The sequence below is a fragment of the Delphinapterus leucas genome, chromosome 20 (genome assembly GCF_059928025.1).
Source record: "Delphinapterus leucas isolate spDelLeu-1000000601 "Yukka" chromosome 20, BTC_Dleu_Yukka2, whole genome shotgun sequence".
Lineage (NCBI taxonomy): Eukaryota > Metazoa > Chordata > Mammalia > Artiodactyla > Monodontidae > Delphinapterus > Delphinapterus leucas.
The window spans coordinates 10,526,910-10,548,909 of NC_143148.1; the positions used below are offsets into that span (position 1 = coordinate 10,526,910).

Consider the following 22,000-nt stretch of genomic DNA (forward strand, 5'->3'; position numbering starts at 1 on the left):
CTCGTCCCTCCCAAACCCGGGCGCGGGGCCAGGACCTCCCACTGCCCGGAGACGACCTCCCAGCGCTCAGCCGGGAGCGGGGCTCCCTCCGCCCCCAGCCCGCGGGGTGTCAGGCTCAGGCTGCCCAGCGCCCGCGGCGGGTGGCCTGACCGACCAGTCCAGCCGGTGTCCCGAGCGGGGACCTCAATGGACAACCGCGGACCCTCTCTCTCCCCCTCAGTCTGACCGGGGGACTCGTTCTCACCATGGCCGGTGGCCTGGGCTCGCCTCATCGTTTTAAAACAGCTGGTCCCGGTCCAACGAGTGGCCTGCACTGGCCTCCCCAGTCCAACCAGCAATCCCCAGCCTGACGAGAGGCCTAGAACGGCTTCTCCCAGTATGCCCTGTGAAGCCTCCCCAGTGGCCAGTGCACCAGGCTGCTTTCCTGTCTGACCAGTGGCCTGGAACCCACCAGTTCAATCTCTTGTATCGCATGGTCTTCAAATCCCAGGCCTGCCCAGGCCTCTGTGATAGATACTGGGGCCGTGGGGTGCGCTTTCCTCCGCTCTCCTCCGTAGGGCCTCCCTCTCTTCCCCCCATCCAGGGAATCCCAGGAATGCCACCCCCCCTTCCTCTCTCTTCCCTTCACTCCCTCCCAACTTTGGGGGGAGGGGAAGAGAATCCGGCTGGCAGGAGCAGGTGAGTGGGGGAGGGGAGGAGGCCAGGGTACCTGAGGGAAGGGAGGAGCCCCTGCCATGGGTCAGAAGGAAGGGTCACAGGTCAGACTTGGGATCACAGATCAGACTGTGCACAGCTCCTCACAAACCAGGCCTGACTGGGACAAAATCCCTAGACGCTGGCTGGGGGATGGGGGTGAGATTTCACTGGTTACCTGGGAGAAGCTAGCCCTCAACACTGGTCAGAATAGGGGGCAGCTGGTCATGCTGGGAGAGGTTCCCCGGGCCTCTGATCAGCTGGGGGTGGGGTGGTCACCGGTCAGACAACAGGGAAGTCTTAGATTACAGGTCAGCCTCTGAGTTATTGGTTAGGCTGGTCAAGGCTACCTTGTCCATACAGGAGAGCAATTGTTATATTGGGAGAGATGACCTTTTAGTATTAGCCGCACCAGCCCCTCCTCCAGGAAGCCCTCTCTGCTCCCCTAGGCTGAGTCAGGCGCCTCCTCTGGGCTCCCCCACCCCAGCCCTGCACATTCTGGGTCATCTCTGTCTGGGGACAAGTCTGTCTCCCCCACTGGACCGGGAGCCGGTTAGGGGAGGGCCAGGGCTGTTTCGGTCACTGTTGTGTCCCCAACGCTGCCCTGCAAAGGCCAGACTCGGAGCAGGCACTCAGGGAAGGTTTGCAAGGCTCAAACGCAGAAGCACACAGGCTCACGTGCAAACCCCACCTGCACCAGATCATCGCAGGACGCACGTGGAAACCCGCGCGTAGACAAAAGTGCTCCCTGGGACAAGCTTACACACAGTGACCCCAGGCACCCACTCCCCTGTTGCTCTGGCCCTGGCTCATGTACCTACTGCTTGGGATGCTAGGCGCCCTCGCATCAGCACCCTGCCTTCCACCTTCCTCAAGAGTCCAAGCAGCTGAGATTCTAGGTGAGGATTCTGTGGAGTGTGGATGAAGGAGGGAAGTCGTAAATGCCAGCGCGGTTCCTCGCAGACTTGCAGAAACTAGTACTGAAATATTATCCGCCTTTGTCCCCTACAATTTACTTCCACAAAACAGCCGGAGGGATCCCATCAAAATGCGAGTGAGCCGCTGTCGCTTCTGCTCAGCACCCTTCCACACCCTTCCACAGCTCCTGTCACTCTGAGTAAAAGCTGAAGTCCTCTCCGTGGCGCACAGGGTCCTAGATCTGGTCCTCTACTTCCGGGACCCCATCTGCCCCTCTCTTCCCCCTCGCTAGCTCTGTTCCTGCCGCAGTGGTCTCTTTGCTTCCATGCTGTTCTTCCAAGCCAGGAGTGTTCCAGCCTCAGGGCCTTTGCACTTGCTCTTTCCTCTCCTGGGACATTCTTTCCTGCCATAGCTCCCTCCCTGACTTGCTTCAAATCTCTACTCTATCACCTTATCACAAAACTTCCCTTGACCATCCTATCTCATTTAGCAACTCCTGCTATCCCAGCCCTTTATCTCACTACATTTTTCCTTTGTAGCACTTATCACCACCACATATTTATGTTTTGTTGTCTTGCACAGAAGCTCCAAGAGAACAGGAACAGTTTTTTGGTTCACCACTATATCTCCAGTGCCTAGAACAGTGCTTGGCATGAGAAGAAGCTGAGAAAGTATTTGTGGAATCAATGAATTTTCCAATTCCATCCATGCTGTCCCATGTGTAGATACTTATACATTTTAATTTGGAGGGGCAATGTCTATTTCCCAATGATTCCAGACTTGCACTGGAAAATGTAACTACTGAAAGTTTGTGTTGATAAAAATATACATATCTTGTTCCCAGGAAGGTTCTGGGTCCCAGAAAGTTTCCGGGTTTGTCAAAACATCAAAAATATGAAATGAGGGAATTCTCTGGTGGTCCAGTGGTTAGGACTCCGAGGTTTCACTGCTGAGGGCCCAGGTTCAATCCTTGGTTGGGGAACTAAGATCCCACAAGCCATGCAGCATTGTCAAAAGAAAGAAAGAAATGATAGTGATGATTCACGGGTTCGAGCCCTGGTCCAGGAAGATCCCACATGCTGCAGAGCAACTAAGCCCGTGCGCCACAACTACCGAGCCCGTGCTCTAGAGCCCGGGAGCCACAACTACTGAAGCCCGCGAGCCTAGAGCCCGCGCTCCGCAACAAAGAGAAGCCACCACAGTGAGAAGCCCACGCACTGCAACGAAGAGTAGCCCCCGCTCACCGCAACTAGAGAAAGCCCGCGTGCAGAACGAAGAGCCAACTCAGCCAAAAATTTAAAAAAATTTAAAAAAAAGAGAACTTTTGGGGGAAGAGAATGTAAGTGTAGAGCAAAGGATACATACTGATGTTGAGTGCTCAAAGGGGTGGATGGTCATGGGCTTTTTGGAGGGAGGGTTGACTAGCATGTGCATCCCCTTCCCACATTAAAAAGAATCCCTGCCATCCGAAAGCCTGTTACCCTCTGTTGAAACCAGTAAGGACAAATGTTTCTTTCCTCCGTTTGCCTCCGTTGTAGCTCAGGTGACCTAAGTTTGGCGAATCCCGCTATACTTTGGAATCATGTGCTAGCAATGCCAAATAAACAAAGCCTGGCTAATCTATTACTGCTGTGGCAGCTGGGGCAGACTCTACTTTCCAAAGATGGCTGTGACAATAGCTCTCATCCCACACACTCTTTTTTTTTTTTTTTTTAATTAATTAATTATTTTTAGTTTTGGCTGCGTTGGGTCTTTGTTGCTGCGTGCGGGCTTTTCTCTAGCTGCGGGGAGCGGGCTTCTCACTGCTGTGGCTTCTCTTTGTCGCGGAGCACGGGCTCTAGGCGCGCGGGCTTCAGTAGTTGTGGCACGCAGACTCAGTAGCTGTGGCTCGCGGGCTCTAGAGCTCAGGCTCAGTAGTTGTGGTACACGGGCTTAGTTGCTCTGCGGCATGTGGGATCTTCCCGGACCAGGGCTCGAACCCGTGTCCCCTGCATTGGCAGGCAGATTCCCAACTGCTGCGCCACCAGGGACGCCCCCCACACACTTGTGTACAACCTGATCTTGACACTCTTTCCACTGAGAGATGGGGGCCTACGTCCCCTCCTCTTAAATCTGTGCAGTTTTGTGACTCGCATGTAACCATTAGAATGCGGCACGAAGTGACACTCCATGACTCCCAAGGTTGGGTAGAAAACACCATGTGGCTTCTGCCTGCATCACTGGAATACTTTCTGTGAAGGCTTCCGCCACCATATAAGCAGTCTGACTACCCTGAGGCAGCCATGCTGTGGGGAAGCGCAAACTAGCAAGCGTGGAGACCACATGGAGAGAGGTCTGAGACTGCTGAGGGATGCCTGTCCAGCCCCCAGCTGCCCTGCTGCAAGCGCCACTTGATCGCACCCTGAGCCAGAACCCCCCCAAATCCTGAGCCCTTCCCCCAATCCTGGCCCACTGCAACCATGATTACTGTTGTTCACCAATAAGTTTCAGTGTGATTTGTTCCACGTAACAGCTAGCAGACACAGTCTGTTTCTGGGGCAGCAGAGGCAGAGAGATGACCAAGGTCCAGTGGTCACTGGGGCACCAGTGTATCCTCATCAGACGGGTTCTGTGGTGTGATCGTGGCTGGGCTCTGGTTGGAGGCCAGCTGTTCGTCGTGTTCTTGATCACTTTCCAATCCTGGCTCTCTAATCACTCCTGGGAATCTGAGTGATCCCGAGTCCTCTCCATCAATTCCCTCCCTGCCCCAGAGGTTTCTGTTGCTTGAAACTAAATCCATGACGCATGCGTCCATGCTCTGTTTACACTGAAATACCTTTTTCTCATCTTTTTCAGACTCAGCTTAGACATTCCCTCCTCCTGGAAGCCCTCCCTGACCTCCCAGGCTGGGTCAGCTGTCTGCTCCAGGCTCCTGCAGCCTCCGGGGCTGCCCTCGTCCCAGCTTTGCCCACTCTGTGTCACCACGGTCTGGGGACAGTTCTGTCTCCCCCACCAGACTGTGAGCCCCAGGAGGGCAGTGATTACTGCCACATGCCCAGCATTGCCCGGCCTGGGACTGGGCACAGGGCAGGGGCTCAGGGGATGCCAGATGGTTTAAACTTAGGCAGAGGGATGCTTGGGTCCCTTCGGGAGACACTTCCACTGCTCCTCCGGAAGAAGTTTCCCAAGAGGCATGGAGGAAAGAGAGAGGGATGAGAATGGACTGTGGGAAGACTGGGTGTATAAATAACTCGCAAGGAAATGTGGGGTCTTTTTGCCTTGGATAACTGGGTTTGGGTCCAGGAATTTTTTTCCATGCTGGGGAAAGGGAGTTGAATGCCTGATTCTCTGAGAGCTTGGGACTCTGGATTCCTAAGTCCTGAGGGCAGGACTCCTGGGTCTGAGAGGGGAGGGGTCTGGGAGTCTAGACTCTCCCACTCTCAGCTCTCGGAACCCCAGACACTAGGGTTAAGCAGGTGGGGCTCAGACCCCAGGGACTGCCGTTCCCAACACCAAGCTGCCCCCTGGTGGCCCCTACGCTCCTTCTCCACAAACCAGAGGACAGACCCGGCTTGGCAGTTTATTTCCACTTCCCAAACCCCTTCCAGCCCCTGGGACTCCCTTTCGCAGCACATCTTGGTGCCCTGTGAGGTGGAAAGAGCGGTGGGTTAGGTAGTATCACATCCAGGTTGGGTGCGGCAGGCAGGGTCAGGCTGAGGGAGGGAACCTGGACGATGCGGGGCCCTCACCTGGCATCCAGGCCTTCGTGGGTCCCTCAGGGGCAGATGGAGGGGAGACTTTCCCTTTAGGAGTTTCTGCAATAGGGAGAATTTAAAGGGGGATGTCAATTTCCTAGGACCAGTGTTTCCCTTCCTCCCCCACCTTCTCCTCCCTCAGACCCAGGAGTCCTGGACCCCAGCTGCCCTCTCCACTTACCCTCTGGTGCCCTCCCTGGCCTGGGGGCTGGAGGTGATTTCCAATGAGGCTGAGGCCTCAGTCCAAAATCTTGGCAAGGTTAGAGGGGCTCGAAGTCTGGGGAGTGCCAGAGGCGCCTGGAGGGGAGGAGATTAAGAAATTTTGCAGATGAGCTGCAGCTGTCAGGCCCAGACAGGGATAACCCAGTGATGGCGGGGATGGGGGGTGGGTGGGAGGGGGGCGGGCAGTATGGCAGGGTCTTGCCCTAGTCCATGCTGTTTTTTCCCCCCTAACACCTCTGGCTTGCTTAGAACAAACTTTTGTTTGTCTCTCCATCCATTCATCCACCCATTTGTCCACCCATCTGACCAACCATTCGACCATCCATCCATCCATCTACCCATCCATCCACCCATTCATTCCCCCTTCTATCCCCCCATCCATCCATCCATCCATCTACCCATCCATCCACCCATTCATTCCCCCTTCTATCCCCCATCCATCCATCCGTCCATCTACCCATCCATCCACCCATTCATTCCCCCTTCTATCCCCCATCCATCCGTCCGTCCATCTACCCATCCATCCACCCATTCATTCCCCCTTCTATCCCCCCATCCATCCGTCCATCCATCTACCCATCCATCCACCCATTCATTCCCCCTTCTATCCCCCCATCCATCCGTCCATCCATCTACCCATCCATCCACCCATTCATTCCCCCTTCTATCCCCCCATCCATCCGTCCATCCATCTACCCATCCATCCACCCATTCATTCCCCCTTCTATCCCCCCATCCATCCATCCGTCCATCTACCCATCCATCCACCCATTCATTCCCCCTTCTAACCCCCCATCCATCCGTCCGTCCATCTACCCATCCATCCACCCATTCATTCCCCCTTCTATCCCCCCATCCATCCATCCATCCATCTACCCATCCATCCACCCATTCATTCCCCCTTCTATCCCCCCATCCATCCATCCATCCATCTACCCATCCACCCACCCATTCATTCCCCCTTCTATCCCCCCCATCCATCCATCTGTCCATCTGTCCATCCATCCATCCACCCATTCATTCATTCATTCATTCATTCCTCCCACAAATTTCCCGAGCAGCTACAGTGTGTCCGGCACTGCTCTGGGCTCTGAAGAGTCAGCCAGGAACCAGACAGACTAAAGTCTCTGTCCTCATGGAGCCAACAGTCTACTAAGCAAGAGGCTTAGCATGAGTCATCAGTGCATGAACAAGGAAATATCCCAGAGTGTTAGGTGTCCTTCAGAGAACTGAAATAGTGGAGGGGGCGAGTGGGGGCTGATCAGACATGAGGGTGGCTGGGAAAGCCCTCCTGGAGAAGGGGAAAACTGAACAGAAGCCTCGGTGCAAGAAAGATGTGGGCAGAAGCGCCGCAGTGGGTGGTGGGCTTGCTGGCTTGTTAGAAGAACAGCAGGGGGTCCATTGTTGCTGGAAAGGAGTTGAAGGGGTGGTAGGAGGTCAGATCCCCAGGCCTTATGGGCTGATGGAGAGGACGTTGGCTTTAATTCTTGGAGTCCTGGGGTCTTGGGGGCTTCTAAGAGGTGAGGGAGGGGATCTGATTCAGGTTACAAATGCCCAGTCTTGCCGATTTCATCACAACTCCCGGGGCCCATGTCACGCTTGTCCTTATTCTCCACATGGAGACACTGAGGATGGGAGAGGTCCCCCGTGGCCACAGCGAGGCGCCTGGGTCCCTTTGAATGACGGTGTCAACCCCTAGAGGGGGATTTCTCTGCTGGAGAACAGCACTGTGAGGGAGCATGTCTAGCTGGGGTATTCATCCAGTGATGAATGGATGAATCCCCTCACGGCAGGGACTGGCATCACGCTCATTTCACAGACAAGGAAATTAAGGATGAATTCTGGAGTCTGGAGCCAGGGGCCTGGGTTCCAGTCCTGCCTGACTCTCGCCTTTGAGCTGGGTGACCTTCAGATCTTGGAGCCTCAGTGTACCCCTCTGTATAATAGGGATCATAATAGCATCTACCTTACCAGGTTGTCCTGGCAACTAAATATAGCAGGAGTTACACACGCGTGTTAGCTATTCTCATTATGACAGTCACCTTGCTGGGAAGTAGCACACCCGAGGCTCTCTTCTGCCTCGTTTTGAAAAATGACGGAATTGGAGTTGACTGGAATTTGAATCAGGCCGGGTTTGGGAAAGAGGAAAAGGTCTGCCAGGCAGAGGGCACAGCCTCGGCATAGGTGTGACGCTCTGGCCAGAGGTGCCTGTCATCCTCTGTCCCCCTTCATTGTCCTCAGAGGCTCAGTGCCTCTGAATGTTTCCATTTGTTTTTGGCTGCAGGTTGGGATCTGTTTTTAGCTTCCCTGGCTGGTGTCACCGCCCCTGCCCCCCCCCCGCCCCAGCTGGCTCTCTTGTTTGCTGTGGTCGAATAATGTTCCCAGACTTCCTGAGCTGTTTGTTTGAAGACTGCCCAGTATTGATTGGATCTGGTGTGCGCTCAGCCTGAGATGTTAACAGAGACCTCCCCGCCCCCTGCACCGCAGGAAACCAGGGGCTCGGAAGCCAGGGGGGTGGGGGGAAGAAAAAAAGCAAGGCCAGGGCTCACTTAGAAAATAAGAAGATGATTTTGGGGGTTTTTAAGGTTTCTCCTCTTTCAGGCTGTGTGTTTGGGCAGGTGCAGTCACCTCTCTGAGCTTTTTTCTTCTGGAAAATGAGGAGAGGAACATTTTTGACTTCAAAGGACTGTTGGGAAGACTCATTCCATTGATTCATTCAACACCTATTTATTGAGCACCTACTATGTGTCAGGCACGATTCATATAACAGAGAATAAGGCAAAGTCCTAACCTTCAAGAAGGTGACAACCTGCTAACGGTGACAGAAAACAATAGACCAAACACTCTGCCAGCCAGTGCAAAGGACTGAGAGAATGCAGCTGGGCAGGGGCTTGGAGGGACAGGGGCGCTGTTTTCAATAGGGTGGTCAGTGAAGGCCTCCCTGAGAGGATGAGATGAGAAAGTGAGCCTGCGGAAAAGAGATACAGGCAGAGAGAACAGCTCGTGCAAAGACCCCGGGGTAGGGCACACCTGGGATGCTGGAAGGAGAGCCAGAAAGCCAACGAGGGGGGATGAATAAGGGAGAGAAGAGAAGAAGCCATAGAGGTGTGGATGCCAGATGGCACCTCGTAAATGCGTGCAGAGAACAAGTGCCTGGCCCATACCCCTGAGTACCTGGTCAGACTGGGGACCCCAGGGATGAATGGGACCCAAGTTGCCCACCTCAGACCAGTGCCTGACTCACCACCTTCAGCTGGTATTTGCTTCTCGGACTCTCGGGGGGCAGATCCAGCCGAGGGGGCAGGGGAAGAGTTGAGGGGGTCACCTAAGGGAGACAGAGGGTGGGGAGGGGGTTATGAGCTACCATTTTCTTCTCACCTACATGTCCCCCTGCCTGGAGGCCCACCATTCAGGCACTTTCTAGGCTTTGGAGGTAGAATGGAGAATGAGACAAAGTTCTACCCTCAAGAGGGTTATACTAGAGAAAGCCATAGTCCCAGACCCTAAGGGATGCAAAAGTCCGTGCCCCTGGGACCCCCGAATTCTGTCACCAGCCCCCTCCTCCCTCAGACCCTAGGGGTTCCAGCTCCAGCTCCCGCCTGGCCCTACCTACCTGCTGCAGCTCCCCTTCGTTGTCATTGCTGTCCTCTGAGTCCTCAGCAGTGGCGCTGGCTTTGAGCTCGTGGATGATCACAGCCTCTTGGCCCTTGATCTTGCAGCGGCAGAAGGGGCAGGTCTGGCTGTCTGAGCGCTGGGGGAGTGGGGAGGGAAAGGATCAGGGTCTCCCTGTTCCCCACCAGGTCCCCTGGGACTACAGGGGCCTTTATCCCCAACAGAGTGATGTGGGGAGGACAGACAGAGGGAGGGAGATGGAGACAGAGAGGAGAAATTATGAAGAGAGAAAAATGGAGAGACATGCAGGGCAGAAAGGAGGGGCTGGACCAGAGCCCGAGAGAGCCACGGTGCTGTGTAGGTCTCAGCCGCACAGTAGTGATGCTATGGGATAGGAATGCCTGAGACACTCAGCTGGGCCATATGTATTCACTGTGGGGAGTCCCACAGACACCCCCCTGTCACCACCACTGGGGCCAGTGTTATGGCTGGGCTAGCCCTTTGGTTCTTTTTTTTTGCGGTATGCGGGCCTCTCACTGTTGTGGCCTCTCCCGTTACGGAGCACAGGCTCCGGACTCGCAGGCTCAGCAGCCATGGCTCACGGGCCCAGCCGCTCCACGGCGTGTGGGATCCTCCCGGACCGGGGCACGAACCCACGTCCCCTGCATCGGCAGGCGGACTCTCAACCACTGTGCCACCAGGGAAGCCCGCCCTTCAGTTCTTATTATGACTGCAGGGCGCATCTCAGCATCAACCATCAGGGGACTTTGAAGAACAAGATTTATTACTCACAGGTCCTGGAGGGTACGGGAGGTTGCAGGTAGAGGGAAGGGACAGAGGCAGGGAGGGAGGCGGACCTGGAGCTCTGCTTTTATTAGGGGCCAAATGGGGTGCCTAGGGTTTCTGGGGTTCATTATTTGTTGGCAAATTTAAAGCAGAAGAGCAAGAATCAGGGTATGGGAAGAGAGAAGCAGGACCACTCCAATGCTCAGTTACTTAGGGCTTTCTAAAGGGAAACTTCAAGGGTCGGGGTGGCTAGTTCCTTATCTAGTTGTTTTGTTAGTCGCTGTGTCAGGGAGATGGATGTCTTTGTTATGATAAGCTCCGCAATCAAAAGCTTAAGGTCTAACACTTACATCACAATGGAAAACTTAGTATCAGGCACCCATACTCCATAGGGGTTCCCTTTACCCAGAGGCCTGGATCCTCCCTTGGGAGGTCACTACCACCAGCCCCATTCCCCTGAGAAGGCAGCTAAGGCTCAGAGAGGTAAAGCCACTGGCCCCAGATCACCCAGAGAGGGAATGCTACGGGCTAGGAATGCCTTGGCCATATTTATTGTGGTCAGTCCCACAGACACGTCCCTCCCACACCAGGGCCAATGTAGCATCTTCCACTAATAATGTAACTGGAGAAGGAGAAGCAGAGGTGACAGATGCAGAGTGAGTGAGACAGAGGCATAAATGGAGCAAGTTTCTCCTCTCCCTGGGCCTCAGTTTCCCCATGTGATCGACGAGGCATGTGGGCGATCCTCTAGGGTCTTTTACTATAGGGAGGTGGGGACCGGGCGGGAAGGCAGGGCAGGGTCGGACCCACCTGCCAGGCAGCCAGGCAGCGGCTACAGAGCAGGTGCCCGCACGGCTCCACCTTCACGTCCTTGTTGCTCTCGGCACAGATCTTGCAGAGCTCAAACGTGGAGTCCATGGCCCAGTACAGCTGCAGCTGCTCCTGGCAGGCAAGATGGGGATGACGACGACGAGTGGTGATATCAGCCATGGAGATGCAAGTCAGACACCAGGAAATAAGTCCCAAACCTCTGCACCAGCCCTGAAGCCTCCCCTAAGTTCAAGGCCGCGTGTCCCAATGCCTCCTACATGTGCTTTTGTTATGGGACTTGTTCTCTGGGGGTGGTCTACACTCAGGGCTGCCAGATTCAGCCAATAAACATACAGGATGCCCTGTTAAACTTGATTTTCAGATAAACAATGAATACATTTTGAGGTCTAAGTGCGTCCCGAATATTGCACGGGATATGCTTATACTCAAAATTTTGTTTGTCATGTCTCCTCTCACCCATGGGATGGCTGGAAGACTAAAATCTGACACAGGGGCTGCCTCTAGTGAGTGCGCAAAGTGCATTAGCTGCTCTGATGATCTCAGCGGTATCATTTCCTGGTTTTATTCCCATGAAAAGCCCCGGGGAAGAGGCAGGGGGAGCTGTGTTTTCCAGAGGAGGAACAGACAGGCTCAGAGAGGCCAAGTGATGTACCCCAGCTCACGCGGCCTCCAAGCCAGTACAAAACCCCAAGCCCTCTGCGAGTCCAGGGCCTGACTCATGGGAGGGGATCCCTGAGCCATGGCGCAGTGGATGGAGGCAATGGGCGGTGAGCCGGGGAGGGAGGCCGGGCTTGCGCCTCACCTCCGACACGTGGACATGCTGATGGGGTTTCATCTGGCAGAGTTCGGTCAGGTCCGGGTTGTGGTTCTTCCCATCTGGGTAGAGGTAGCTGGGGGAAGGGAAGAGGGGGTACCGAGGGGCCCTCCAGCACCCCTCACCCCGCCCTGGAACATCTGCCCCAAATACATAGCTGGCCTGGGGATATTTTCCCTCCCTTCTCCTGAAATTGGGATTTTCTAGGGCAAGCTGTGTCCTCTCAGGCCCCCAGGGTAGGGCTGTGTCCCCTCAGACCCCCATAGAAGGACAGACTAAGTGACTCCAGCTCTGGAAACTCCAGATGCATGAGAACTAGGAAACATCAAACCTCAGGCCCAGACCTCCCAGAACTTTACCTGTCCTACAGTCTTCAGGTCCCAGCATAATAGCATCTTAGTCACAGATTGCGGGAGTGACCAGATCCTAGAGTCTTCGGCCCACAGGGCTGGAAGGACCCCCCTAGTCCGTCTACACTATTCTCACTTCACAGACGGTGACCGGGGCTCAGCGTGAGACAGGCAATGCCCGAGGCCACAGGGTGAGGCCTGGAGGGATGCAGAGCCAGGGTTGTGGGCCAGGTCTGAGAGCCTGGCTCCAGGTCAGCCCACAAGAAGGCTCTGCACACCCTGGGTCTCCCGTCCAGGTCATAACTGCAGCCCCAGATCAACTCGAGGCCACAGGTTCCCCAAGGCCGGTGGCTCTGCCTGGCCAGCCAGGTAGAGCAGTGCAGGCACCCCGGCCTGGGCCCTGGTGCGGCTTCCAACAAACACACTGTGTGACCTGAGCTGGGCAACTCTACCTCTCTGGCCTCAGTTTTCTCTGCTGTGAAATGGACATAATTGTGCCTAAGGCAAAGATGGGTGGCGAGGATTAAGTAAGACAGTGCTCAGAAAACAAGCAGGACTTGCCCCCACACATAAGTACCCAGTGAGAGGGGAACTGCTAGGATCAATGTGAGACCCAGAAAACTGTCTTGCTGTGTGGTAGAAAGAGCTTGGGGTCGCCTGCCCCCTCTCTCTTGATTTTCCCGTCTCTAAAATTGTGTGTGTGTGTGTGTGTGTGTGTGTGTGTACATAGGGTAGGGGGGTTAAACCAGATGGTATTCACACTTATTTTAACTCTGGGAATCCTCCACTGAAATCTGACCTGGAACTTAGTACTTTATTCGTCAGGCATGAGTTCTGAGCCTGGCTGCCTGGCTTCAAATCCCAGTTCATTAGCTCAGAAGCTAATGTGTGACCTGGACAAGTGTCTCTGTCTCTCTGTGCCACAGTGTCCTCAGTTATCAGATAGAGATATGATAGTATATGTCTGGGTATATGTATACATATATATACGTACACACACACACACACACAATGGATTTTCATTACTCGCAGACTCTGTAATTTGCAGACTTGCCTACTTGCTAAAATGTATACGGAACCTCAAAATCAATACTCCCTGCGGCACTCTCACAGTCATTCGTGACCGGGCCCGCTCCCAGCTGAGGATGAACAAGGCAGCATTTGGCCTTTTCCTTTCATTTCTCATACTGTAAACGTGTCCTTTTTACAGTCTATTTGGTGCCCCATTTTCCGCATTTTAATGCTTTTTCTCGGTGACTTGGCTGGCTTAAATGCCCCCCAAGCAGAGTGCTGAAGTGCTGTCTCATGTCCTAAGCACAGGAAGGCCGTGATGTACATTATGGAGAAAATACGTGTGGGAGATGAGCTTTGTTCAGGTGAGTTACCGTGCTGCGGGCCGTGAGTTCAATGTGAACGTATCGATGATGTATCAATGTATTAAGTTAGGTGTCCTTCAACAGAAATACACATAAAGGTTATTATGTAGTGACTGGTTGACAAAAATGTGACCAGAATCTTGCAGGAACCTACAGCTGTATTTCCCCTAGGAGCACCGGCTCAGGAGTCACTAATTCAGTGTTGGCTGCGATTTTGTAGAACAGAACTACCACAAATAATGAGAAATAATGAGAATCAACTGCATATCTGTCTGTCTGTCCGTCCGTCCGTCCGTCCATCCATCCATCTACCTAGCTACCTAACTACCTACCTATCTAATGTATGTATCCATCCATTCTTTCTTTCTCTCTCTCTATCTACCTACCTATCTATTTATCTATCTGTCTATCATCATCCATGTATCTATCCATCATCTATCTCATAGTGTATCATATAGATATGACCGCTAGCTAAGGAGGCTCTGGTTAAATGTCCAGGGTGAGACTTGGGAACCTCACCTACCAATTTTTCCCCTCCCGTCCTACCCAAGGCAGATTCCGAAAGAGGGGCCCTGGGGCAGCCAAGATTACAGATTGAAAACCCCAGTCTAGCTTTTTGCCCAGTTCTCCTTCTGCTCTAACAGTCTAAATTCTAGAATAGGATACGGATATCTAGAAGCAAAAGCCCTTGAGTGCAAGTCCAAGGAAGGGGACCACTGGGGTTGTGCCCAACTCCCACACACTCCTCGGAGAGCTGCTACTAGCCCAACAGGGCAGCTTTGTGGGAACTAGAAAAGGTGCCCTTTCCTCTGGACCCTTGTCTGCCACCTGCTGGCACACTGTAGTACTGCAAATTTATGTTGTCTACTCTGTGAACCCTGTGCCCTCAGGCGTGGTGATCTTGGGCAGTGCTCTACATGCATGACCTTTCGAAGCGCATTCTGTTGACACCCTCCGCCTGCTAGGATGGTGACTCACAAGCCTTCCTTTTGTCCTTCCAGGAGTGCCTGGAACAGAGGTTTGTTGAGAGGGATTGTCTGCAGGATGTTGCCATCTGAGCTCACGAATCCGATGGCCCACTGCCCTGGGCGAGTGCAGCTGGGCCGGAAGACGTAGCTGGAGGAAGAGGTAGGAAGGGATGGGGTAAGGGAGCGGTCACTGCTGTCCTTTCTAGAACTCGCCGGCCCTTCACCCTGTCGGGGATCCAGGTCTCTAAGTCCTTGCTCCCTTATAAACTTCTAGGCAGTGAGGTGCTAGATCCTTGGCTGCCACTATAGGGAATGTCTGCTGTGTTCACCTGCTTGGCTCCTCCTCCACCTTCACTGGGGTTTAGACAAAGCTGATTCTGGCTTGGCAAACCAGTCCTTTTCAGGACCCCGGCCAGAGTGATGGGAGTCAGCCTTGGGACTTTTGCTGGAAGTATTAGGAGTAAGGCACTCCATTTCTATAGGGTTGATAAGCTGGTAGGGTGTAAAGCTGGGGTTTCTAGAAACCATTTGCCACCATGAGGAAAGACTGTGGTTGAGAATGAGGCTAACAAAGAGGAAAGCAGGGGGAGAACAGGAACTGATTTCTGACAATAGCACTTGAGCACCTGGATCCAGCTGTGCCTGAAACCCAAACCTGGTCTTTTCAATTATGGGCATTAATTCATTTCTTTTTCTTTCCCTTTACACCAGTTTGAAGTACAACTGGAAGAGTGCTAATACATACCATCTTGGGGGTCCTGCACCTCAGCCCTGCAAAGACGTAAGGATCTGACATCCGATTCCCTTAACTTCCAGGGAGCTCAGTCCCTCAATTTTTAGCCCTCTAGAGGGATCCAACAGCTCAGAACTCCTGGCCTGAAATACTTTAAGGACTCAGGTGTCTGGTTTCCCAGAAGGTGGGAGGTCATATTTAAAATATTTAACAGATGGTGCTGCATGGGCTCTAACCTATCAGAAACAAATCTTATCCTGGGGCAGGGTCTTCAGGCCCCCTTGCCAGACCAGGTATTGTCCCTTTAGCTGCTGGATCGTGGGCAGGTCTAGGTGGTCCCGGGAGAACCTAGGTTGTAGGGGGCACTCAGCATCCTACCTCTGAGTTCTCGACTCTCTGGGGTCCCATGTACTGCGGCCCTTCCGTTCTTACTTTCTGCAGGATGTCTAGGCCATCCAGACACCCCAGCCTAGGACCCAGACCCCTGCACCCTTGGCAGCCTTCTCCTCGAGTCCTGGCCCTTTTACCTGCCTGGCTTGTCTCTGTAGGTCTGCAGACGTGCTCGGACCTCATCGTAAGTGAGGAAGGCCATGTAGCCTGGGTGGTTGACGGCCAGGAGCTGCCAGTTCTTGAGGAGCGTTGGCCATGGCTAAGGTGGGGCAGTGCTTGGGTCAGGGAGTGTCTGCTGAGGAAGCAGCCCACACCCCTAGTGCCTCCCAGAGTCCAAGAACCCAGACACCTCCCTCACTCCCGAAGATACTCCCTCAGGAATATATTTGACACAGAAGATTCCAGACCCTTCCTTCTCCAGAACCCAGGAATCCGGCCCCCATCTGCCTCCTCCCTCAGACCCACAAGCCCAGGCCCCCAGCCCCTCCTCCCCCAGGACCCAAGCGTCTGGGCTTCAGGCACTGGCCTTGCCTGACCTGGAAGAGCCTGGTGAAGATGTCAAACTCGAACATGGACACGTGGCCGCTGCAGGTGAGGTCGATAGTGCAGCGCAAGGCCAGGGTGGTGCAGCCAGGCTCCACGGGGTGGCAGATGCACAGAAGCAGCTCAAACTCAGCCCAGGGCAGCACACACCTAGGTGCAAGGGCGTGGGGGGAGGGGACTGTAGGCAGAGCCTCTGGGAGGCTAGAATGGGAGCACTTCTGGGAAGGAGGCAACAAGGGGCCTGGGTCCTGGGTCTGAGGGGGGAGGGGCCGGGGGTCTGGATCCTGGGTCTGAGGGGGGAGGGACCGGGGGCCTGGATCCTGGGTCTGAGGGGAGAGGGGGGTCTGGATCATGGGTCTGAGGGGAGAGGTAGGCCTGGATCCTGGGTCTGAGGGGGGAGGGACCGGGGGCCTGGATCCTGGGTCTGAGGGGGGAGGGGCCGGGGGTCTGGATCCTGGGTCTGAGGGGAGAGGGGGGTCTGGATCCTGGGTCTGAGGGGAGAGGTGGGCCTGGATCCTGGGTCTGAGGGGGGAGGGGCCGGGGGCCTGGATCCTGGGTCTGAGGGAGGAGGGGCCAGGGGCCTGGATCCTGGGTCTGAGGGGAGAGGGGCCGGGGGCCTGGACTCCTGAGTCTGAGGGAGGAGGTGCCGGGGGCCTGGACACCTGGGTCCGTGGGCGGGGGCAGGATGGGGTCCCAGGGGCGGGTGCTCACTCACCGGGCTCCGCAATGGTCTCTCCAGAAAGTGTGGGCCGGGACCTCGGTGAGCTGGTACGTGTGTCCACAGTATTTGCCCCCAGGGAAGAGTGCGCCCAGCTCCGCGCACATGTGGCTGAAGATGAGGGTCAGCTTGGCCAGCTGTCGCCTGTGAGGTTGGGCTCTGAGGACCTGGACTTGACCTTGGGGCCCCCACTGACACCTCCACCCTCTGGCCAGAACACCCACAGGGGTGAGGCTCCCAGAATCTGTCTAGGGTGTCAGTGCAGGATAAAAGTAGATTCCAAGACCGCCTGTTGCAGTGCTGATGCCTCCCCACTCAGAACCTCAGTGTCCCCGTCTGTGAAGGAAAGGGAGGTACCACCTAATATCCAAGGCATCCTCTGGCAAATAAATCCCAGCCTCTGCCTGAAGCCTTGCCTAGCTGGACGTGGGGACCACTAGGGCTGGGGCCATTTAGGGCGGCCTGAGTTCGGAGACTCCCTGTTGTTTTTAGCAGCACTGGGTGGTGGACCCCTGTGCTTCCTCCTGCTGGCTGCCTCCCTGAGGGGCCATTCAGGACGTGGCGAGCAGTAGAGGGTAGCTCTGACACTTAGTTGTGTGATTTTTGGCAAGTTCCTTTTTCCCTCCCCTGCTAAGCCTCAGTTTCCTCAACTGTGAAATGGGCATAAATACTGGGTAAGTACAGCTTCTGCTTCACAGGGGAAGCGATGAGGATTCTTACCCATCTTACAAGCACCTAAAATGTCAAGCACAACCTAGTATACAGTCGGCACTCAGGGCATGTTAATTACTATTACTGTTCTTATTATTTTATATTAATAACCTCCAGGTCTGTAGGATTCCTGATGCCTTTTTTTTTTTGGCTGCATCGGGTCTTGGTTGTGGCACACGGGATCTTCATTGCAGCGCGCAGGCTTCTCTCTAGCTGTGGCTCGCGAGCTCCAGAGCACGTGGGCTTGGTTGCAACATGGCATGTGGGATTCCTAGTCCCCTGACCAGGGATCAAACCCGTGTCCCCTGCATTGGAAGGTGGATTCTTAACCACTGTACCACCAGGGAAGTACCCCTGATGCCTTTTATAGGGCCACCCTTGACAGTTTCTAAGCACCCTCCCTTCCCAGAGTCTGTAATATAGTCACTATTCACATGTGACTGGTCCAAGTTGAGATGTACTCTAAATGTGAAATACACACTACATTTCAGAAACTTAGCGCAAAAGGAAAAAAAAAAAGAATGTGAACGATCTCATTAATCATCACCTTATATTGATCATAAGTTGAGATATATTGGATATAGTGAGTTAAAGAAAATGTTACTAAAATTTATTTCACCTGTCTAAAAAAACTTTTTGTAATATGTCTACTAGAAAATGAAAAACTACATATGTGGCTTGTATTAGATTTTAGTGGAAAGTCCTGGTCTAGAATCTCCGTCAAAGAGTTGCTAGGACCCTCAACTCTAGAAAATCCACTGAGATACTCACTGAGCCCCTAAGCTTCCTAGTTTCCAGAACCTACTGCATCTAGAACAGTGGTTCTCAGTGGAGTTATACCACCATTCTAAGGAGCTTCTAGACATTTACTTGAGGCTGGATTGTGGGGACAATCCCCTCCAGTTAGATTTACCCACACCCCACTCAATTTTCCAATGTCCCATCAGACATCTGTGAAGGTGGAAAATCCGTTTATAATGATCTGACCTTAGAACCCAGTTCAGTTTCACATAAGCATTTTTTATGGCCACGCCCCGCAGCTTGTGGGATCTTAGTTCTCAGACCAGGGATTGAACCTGCCCTCTTGGCAGTGAAAGCATGGAGTCCTAACCGCTGGACCGCCAGGGTATTCCCTACATAAGCATTTTTTGCACTTTGAAAATTGATTTTGAATTTTACAGAAATTCTCTATCCTATGTATCCAGGGAAGTCTGTTTGATTCAGCAACAGTGATTCTTCCCTCCAAGTGCAAGTGTCTGACTCGTCAATTCTACCTTCCAGAATAATTGTAACTATGCCTTGGCATTTTCATTTGAAATATAGATAATTTTATTATGAAGAACATTCCTTTTATCTCCTCCTTATAATACATTTTGGGCATTATAGTGGGTTTTTTAAAAGAATTATGAATAGGTAGGTTATTTACCCTATGTATTTCATTTCAGGATGGATTTAAAGAAACACTACAAAATATGTGCTCTAAAAAAGGGGCGTGGGGGCCTGTTGGGATTGAGAACCGCTGTTCCAAACCTTGTTCTGGGCTCTAGGCCTCAAACCTCTGCCCCTGTCACTCAGCAGCCCTTTCCCCAGAATTCAGAACTGGAGCCGCCAACCTGCAGACAAGCACCAGGTCCTGAGCTAGCTCTTCCTCAGGAACTAAAGAGGCTCTGGGAGTCCCCCAGGCGGGGGCGGTGATGGGGGCTTAAAGAGTACTTTGTCTAGCGATCCTCATGCACGAAGCTCCCTGGGGTCTCCACATTCCAGGATGTGTGTCTAAATCCTCTGGGAGAGCAGCCCGCTTCTTAGCCAAGAAAGAGGGGGAAATGCGGAGCTCAGTGCCCAGGTGCCCAAGGAAGGAAAAGCCTGGGTGGCCCAGTTTTCCATGTTCCTTCAGGGAGAAGGGCTTGGGACCGGGACCCCTGGGTCCGAGGGAGGAGGGAGCTGGGAGCATGACCTGGGACCCACTCGCGAGCTCACCTTTGTCCTGGCGCAAGGGCTCACCTGAGTCTGGAGCCCTCCCGGAAGAGCTCGTCGTTGGCAGTCTTCCGGCCCCGGGGTGGCAGCAGTGCCGCCACCTGCCTGCTCTTGGCCTCCAGGTTAGCGAGATAGACCACGAGAAAGTCCTTCGCACCACCGGGACCCTCGGGGCCGCCTCCGCCGCCCGCCTGCCGGGCGTGCGCCACCTCGCGCAGCAGCTGCGCGGTGCGGGGCAGCAGGTCCTGCAGCGAGGGGGGACTCGAGGCGAGCCGGGGGTCCCCGCATTGCTCTTCCAGGCGCTGCAGCAACCTCACCGCCCGACCGAACGCGCTGGATTCTCTCCACTGCCGTCCCCGCGGGGTCGCCGCAGCCATGAGTTCCTCCGATGCCGGAGGAGGTGAGCGAGTGGCTGGGAGAGGCGCGGCCCCACCCAGCCCGAGGTGGGGGCGGGACGGGGCGGGCCAGGTGAGGGCGGGCCCTGGAGAACCCGGGAGGGGACTGCAGGTACCTGTGTGTCCAAAGGGGGCGGGGGCTGGGGACTCTGGCAACTGGGTTCCTTAGAGATGGGGTTCAAACGTCTGATCCCCAAAGAAAAGCCGGATGGGGTGGCTTTGGTGGGTGGCGATAGGACTTCCTGAATGGGTGGGAATCGCAGGTAAGATGCCTGGGCCCCTTCTGGGAAGGGCTGAGGACTGGGTCCCAAGATAGCAGTGGAGGAGGGGTTGGGGGAAACCTAGGACTTTTGTTGGGGGCGAGAGTGGGGCTGGGAGTTTAGCTACCCAGACCCTGAAGGGGATGGGGTTGGAACGTGGCTTTCCTGGGTCGTGGCTCAAAGTTTGGGTCATGGGTCGTGGCATGGGATTAAAGGTCAGAGAGCTGAACTTTCTAGGAGGAAATGTTAGGGAAATATTGTGATCCTTCTGTCCCTGAGAAGGAACACAGCGTGCCCAGACCCGTGGGGCCCCTAAGAGCAGGAGTTGGGAGAAGGGTGTCTGAGGGAGCAGGAATTTGGTGACATAATTCCTGGGTCCCCACAGCAGGGGCCTGCGAAAAATCGGGCTGGAGTTGAGACACCCAGATTTCCAAAGGAGGTGGGGGCTTCTGGGTCCTCAGGGGATGAGGCGGGAAGATGGGGTTCATGAATGCTGAGGCCCAGGCGCGGCTGCTCAGCGCAGGGCTGGAGAGACGTGGTTCTCTCCCCAACCTGCGCCACCTGTAGCATCTCCCCAGCCAGGGCTGTGCGTTGGGCGGCCACGGCGCGGGGGCGTTGTGGGCCGGACCGTCCCTCCGCCCCCAAGGCATCCAGGCCACGCCCCTGGGCGTCCTGGCCACGCCCCGGCCAGGAGACTGGCCAAGTTCTGATTACAAATATGCACATACCTAGAGAATTTCCAATCAAAGAATAATAGTAATAGCTAACATTTATTAAACATTCACTCTCTGTCGGTCCTTGTGCGTCAGGCTTTACATTTTCTCACTGAATTCTCAAAAACTCTTTGAGGTAGGAGGGGGAGAGGGATGAGGATGAGAGATGAGGCTCCCATTGCACCCCACCCTCCTCCTCAGCCCCCATCCCCCATCTCTCAGAACCCGAGAATCCTTAACTTGTGGAATCTTCAAATTTACGTCTCAGACTAAGCGAAGACCCGGGCTTTGCCGTCAGGGTGGAGGGGTCTGCCTCCCAGCTCCTTGCCTTCCTGCATCCTCTGAGCCTCAGTTTCCACCTCCGCGAAACAGGATGAAAACCCACTGGCCTGGCAAAAATTCAAAGTTTTGATTATACCAAGTGTTGACCAGGAGCTGATGGAAGTGTAAACGGACAAATTAGGTCGGAGAATAATAACTTGACAGGATCCATCAAAGCCTTGGCAGGGCAAGGCCATTGCCAGCTACCTCCTTCAGAGCCGTGGCTTGTAAACACTTTTGCTCACACTGGGACGTTATACACCTGAAACAAACAAGTTTCACAGGGCAATCCTTACCCCGACTATGTGCATGCGCTCTCGTATCTTCTATTCAATTTAATTTAATTTCATCAAAGGGAAAATTTTGTTTGCAACCCACGAAATTGATTTCACAACCCACTAATGGATCTTGTTGGGCAGGTTGTAAAATACTGCCCTAAGAAACTCCCAGAGACGTGTTCAGGGATGTTAATTGCAGCCTTGTCGGAAATGGAGAAAACTGGAAACAGGGCAAGTGTCCATCATCAGAAGCAATGAATACATTGTGGTATCCGTTCACAAAGGACTCCCACAGAGCAGTTCAAGTGAATGAACTGGACACACATTCCAACAACCTGACTCGTAAAAACGTAATGATGAGTGTACTGTGTTGAACAGTACCCCTCCCCCATTTGTGTCCACTGGAACCTATGAATGTGACCTTACTTGGAAATAGTTTTTTTTTAATTTTTTAAAAAATTAATTTATTTTATTCATTTATTTTTGGCTGTGTTGGGTCTTCGTTGCTGTGAGCAGGCTTTCTCTAGGTGTGGCAAGCGGAGCTACTCTTCCTTGAAGTGCGTAGGCTTTTCACTGCTGTGGCTTCTCTTGTTGCGGAGCACCGGCTTCTCATTGTGGTGGCTTTTGTTTGTTGCGGAGCACCGGCTCTAGGCGCGCGGG

General features: G+C 54.0%; 1 protein-coding gene across 8 annotated transcripts; it reads right to left on the reverse strand.

The window, feature by feature from the left end:
• Positions 1-78: 78 nt before the first annotated feature.
• On the reverse strand, positions 79-19,803 carry CBLC (Cbl proto-oncogene C). Of its 8 annotated transcripts, none has more exons than XR_016390919.1 (12): positions 19,401-19,801; positions 16,686-16,832; positions 15,964-16,120; positions 15,565-15,686; positions 14,315-14,452; positions 11,599-11,686; positions 10,776-10,907; positions 9,181-9,318; positions 8,812-8,892; positions 5,527-5,642; positions 5,340-5,405; positions 79-1,601 (listed from the first exon to the last, which is right to left on the reverse strand). XR_016390919.1 is itself a non-coding variant. In XM_089902725.1 (11 exons), exons 1-11 carry the CDS (start codon positions 19,748-19,750, stop codon positions 5,396-5,398), a joined length of 1,473 nt encoding a protein of 490 aa, XP_089758851.1. In that variant the 5' UTR covers positions 19,751-19,801; the 3' UTR covers positions 5,157-5,395. The 8 variants fall into 8 exon arrangements, 6 of the variants coding, with proteins under 6 accessions (XP_089758851.1, XP_030617092.1, XP_089758853.1 ...); XR_004023053.2 differs by lacking the exon at positions 79-1,601 and adding an exon at positions 5,157-5,234; XM_089902725.1 differs by lacking the exon at positions 79-1,601 and having other exon boundaries at positions 5,157-5,405; positions 10,776-10,901.
• Positions 19,804-22,000: the final 2,197 nt, after the last annotated feature.

Bases quoted from the DNA above. Each gene is read 5' to 3' on its own strand.
- CBLC (XM_030761232.2), bottom strand. From the start codon at position 19,750: ATGGCTGCGGCGACCCCGCGGGGACGGCAGTGGAGAGAATCCAGCGCG. The intron at 16,121-16,685 runs GTGAGTGAGCAC...CCTTGCACCTAG, and splicing joins AGAGACCATTGCGGAGCCCG to GTGTGTGCTGCCCTGGGCTG. The intron at 15,687-15,963 runs GTCAGGCAAGGC...GCCCCACCTTAG, and splicing joins TCTTCACCAGGCTCTTCCAG to CCATGGCCAACGCTCCTCAA.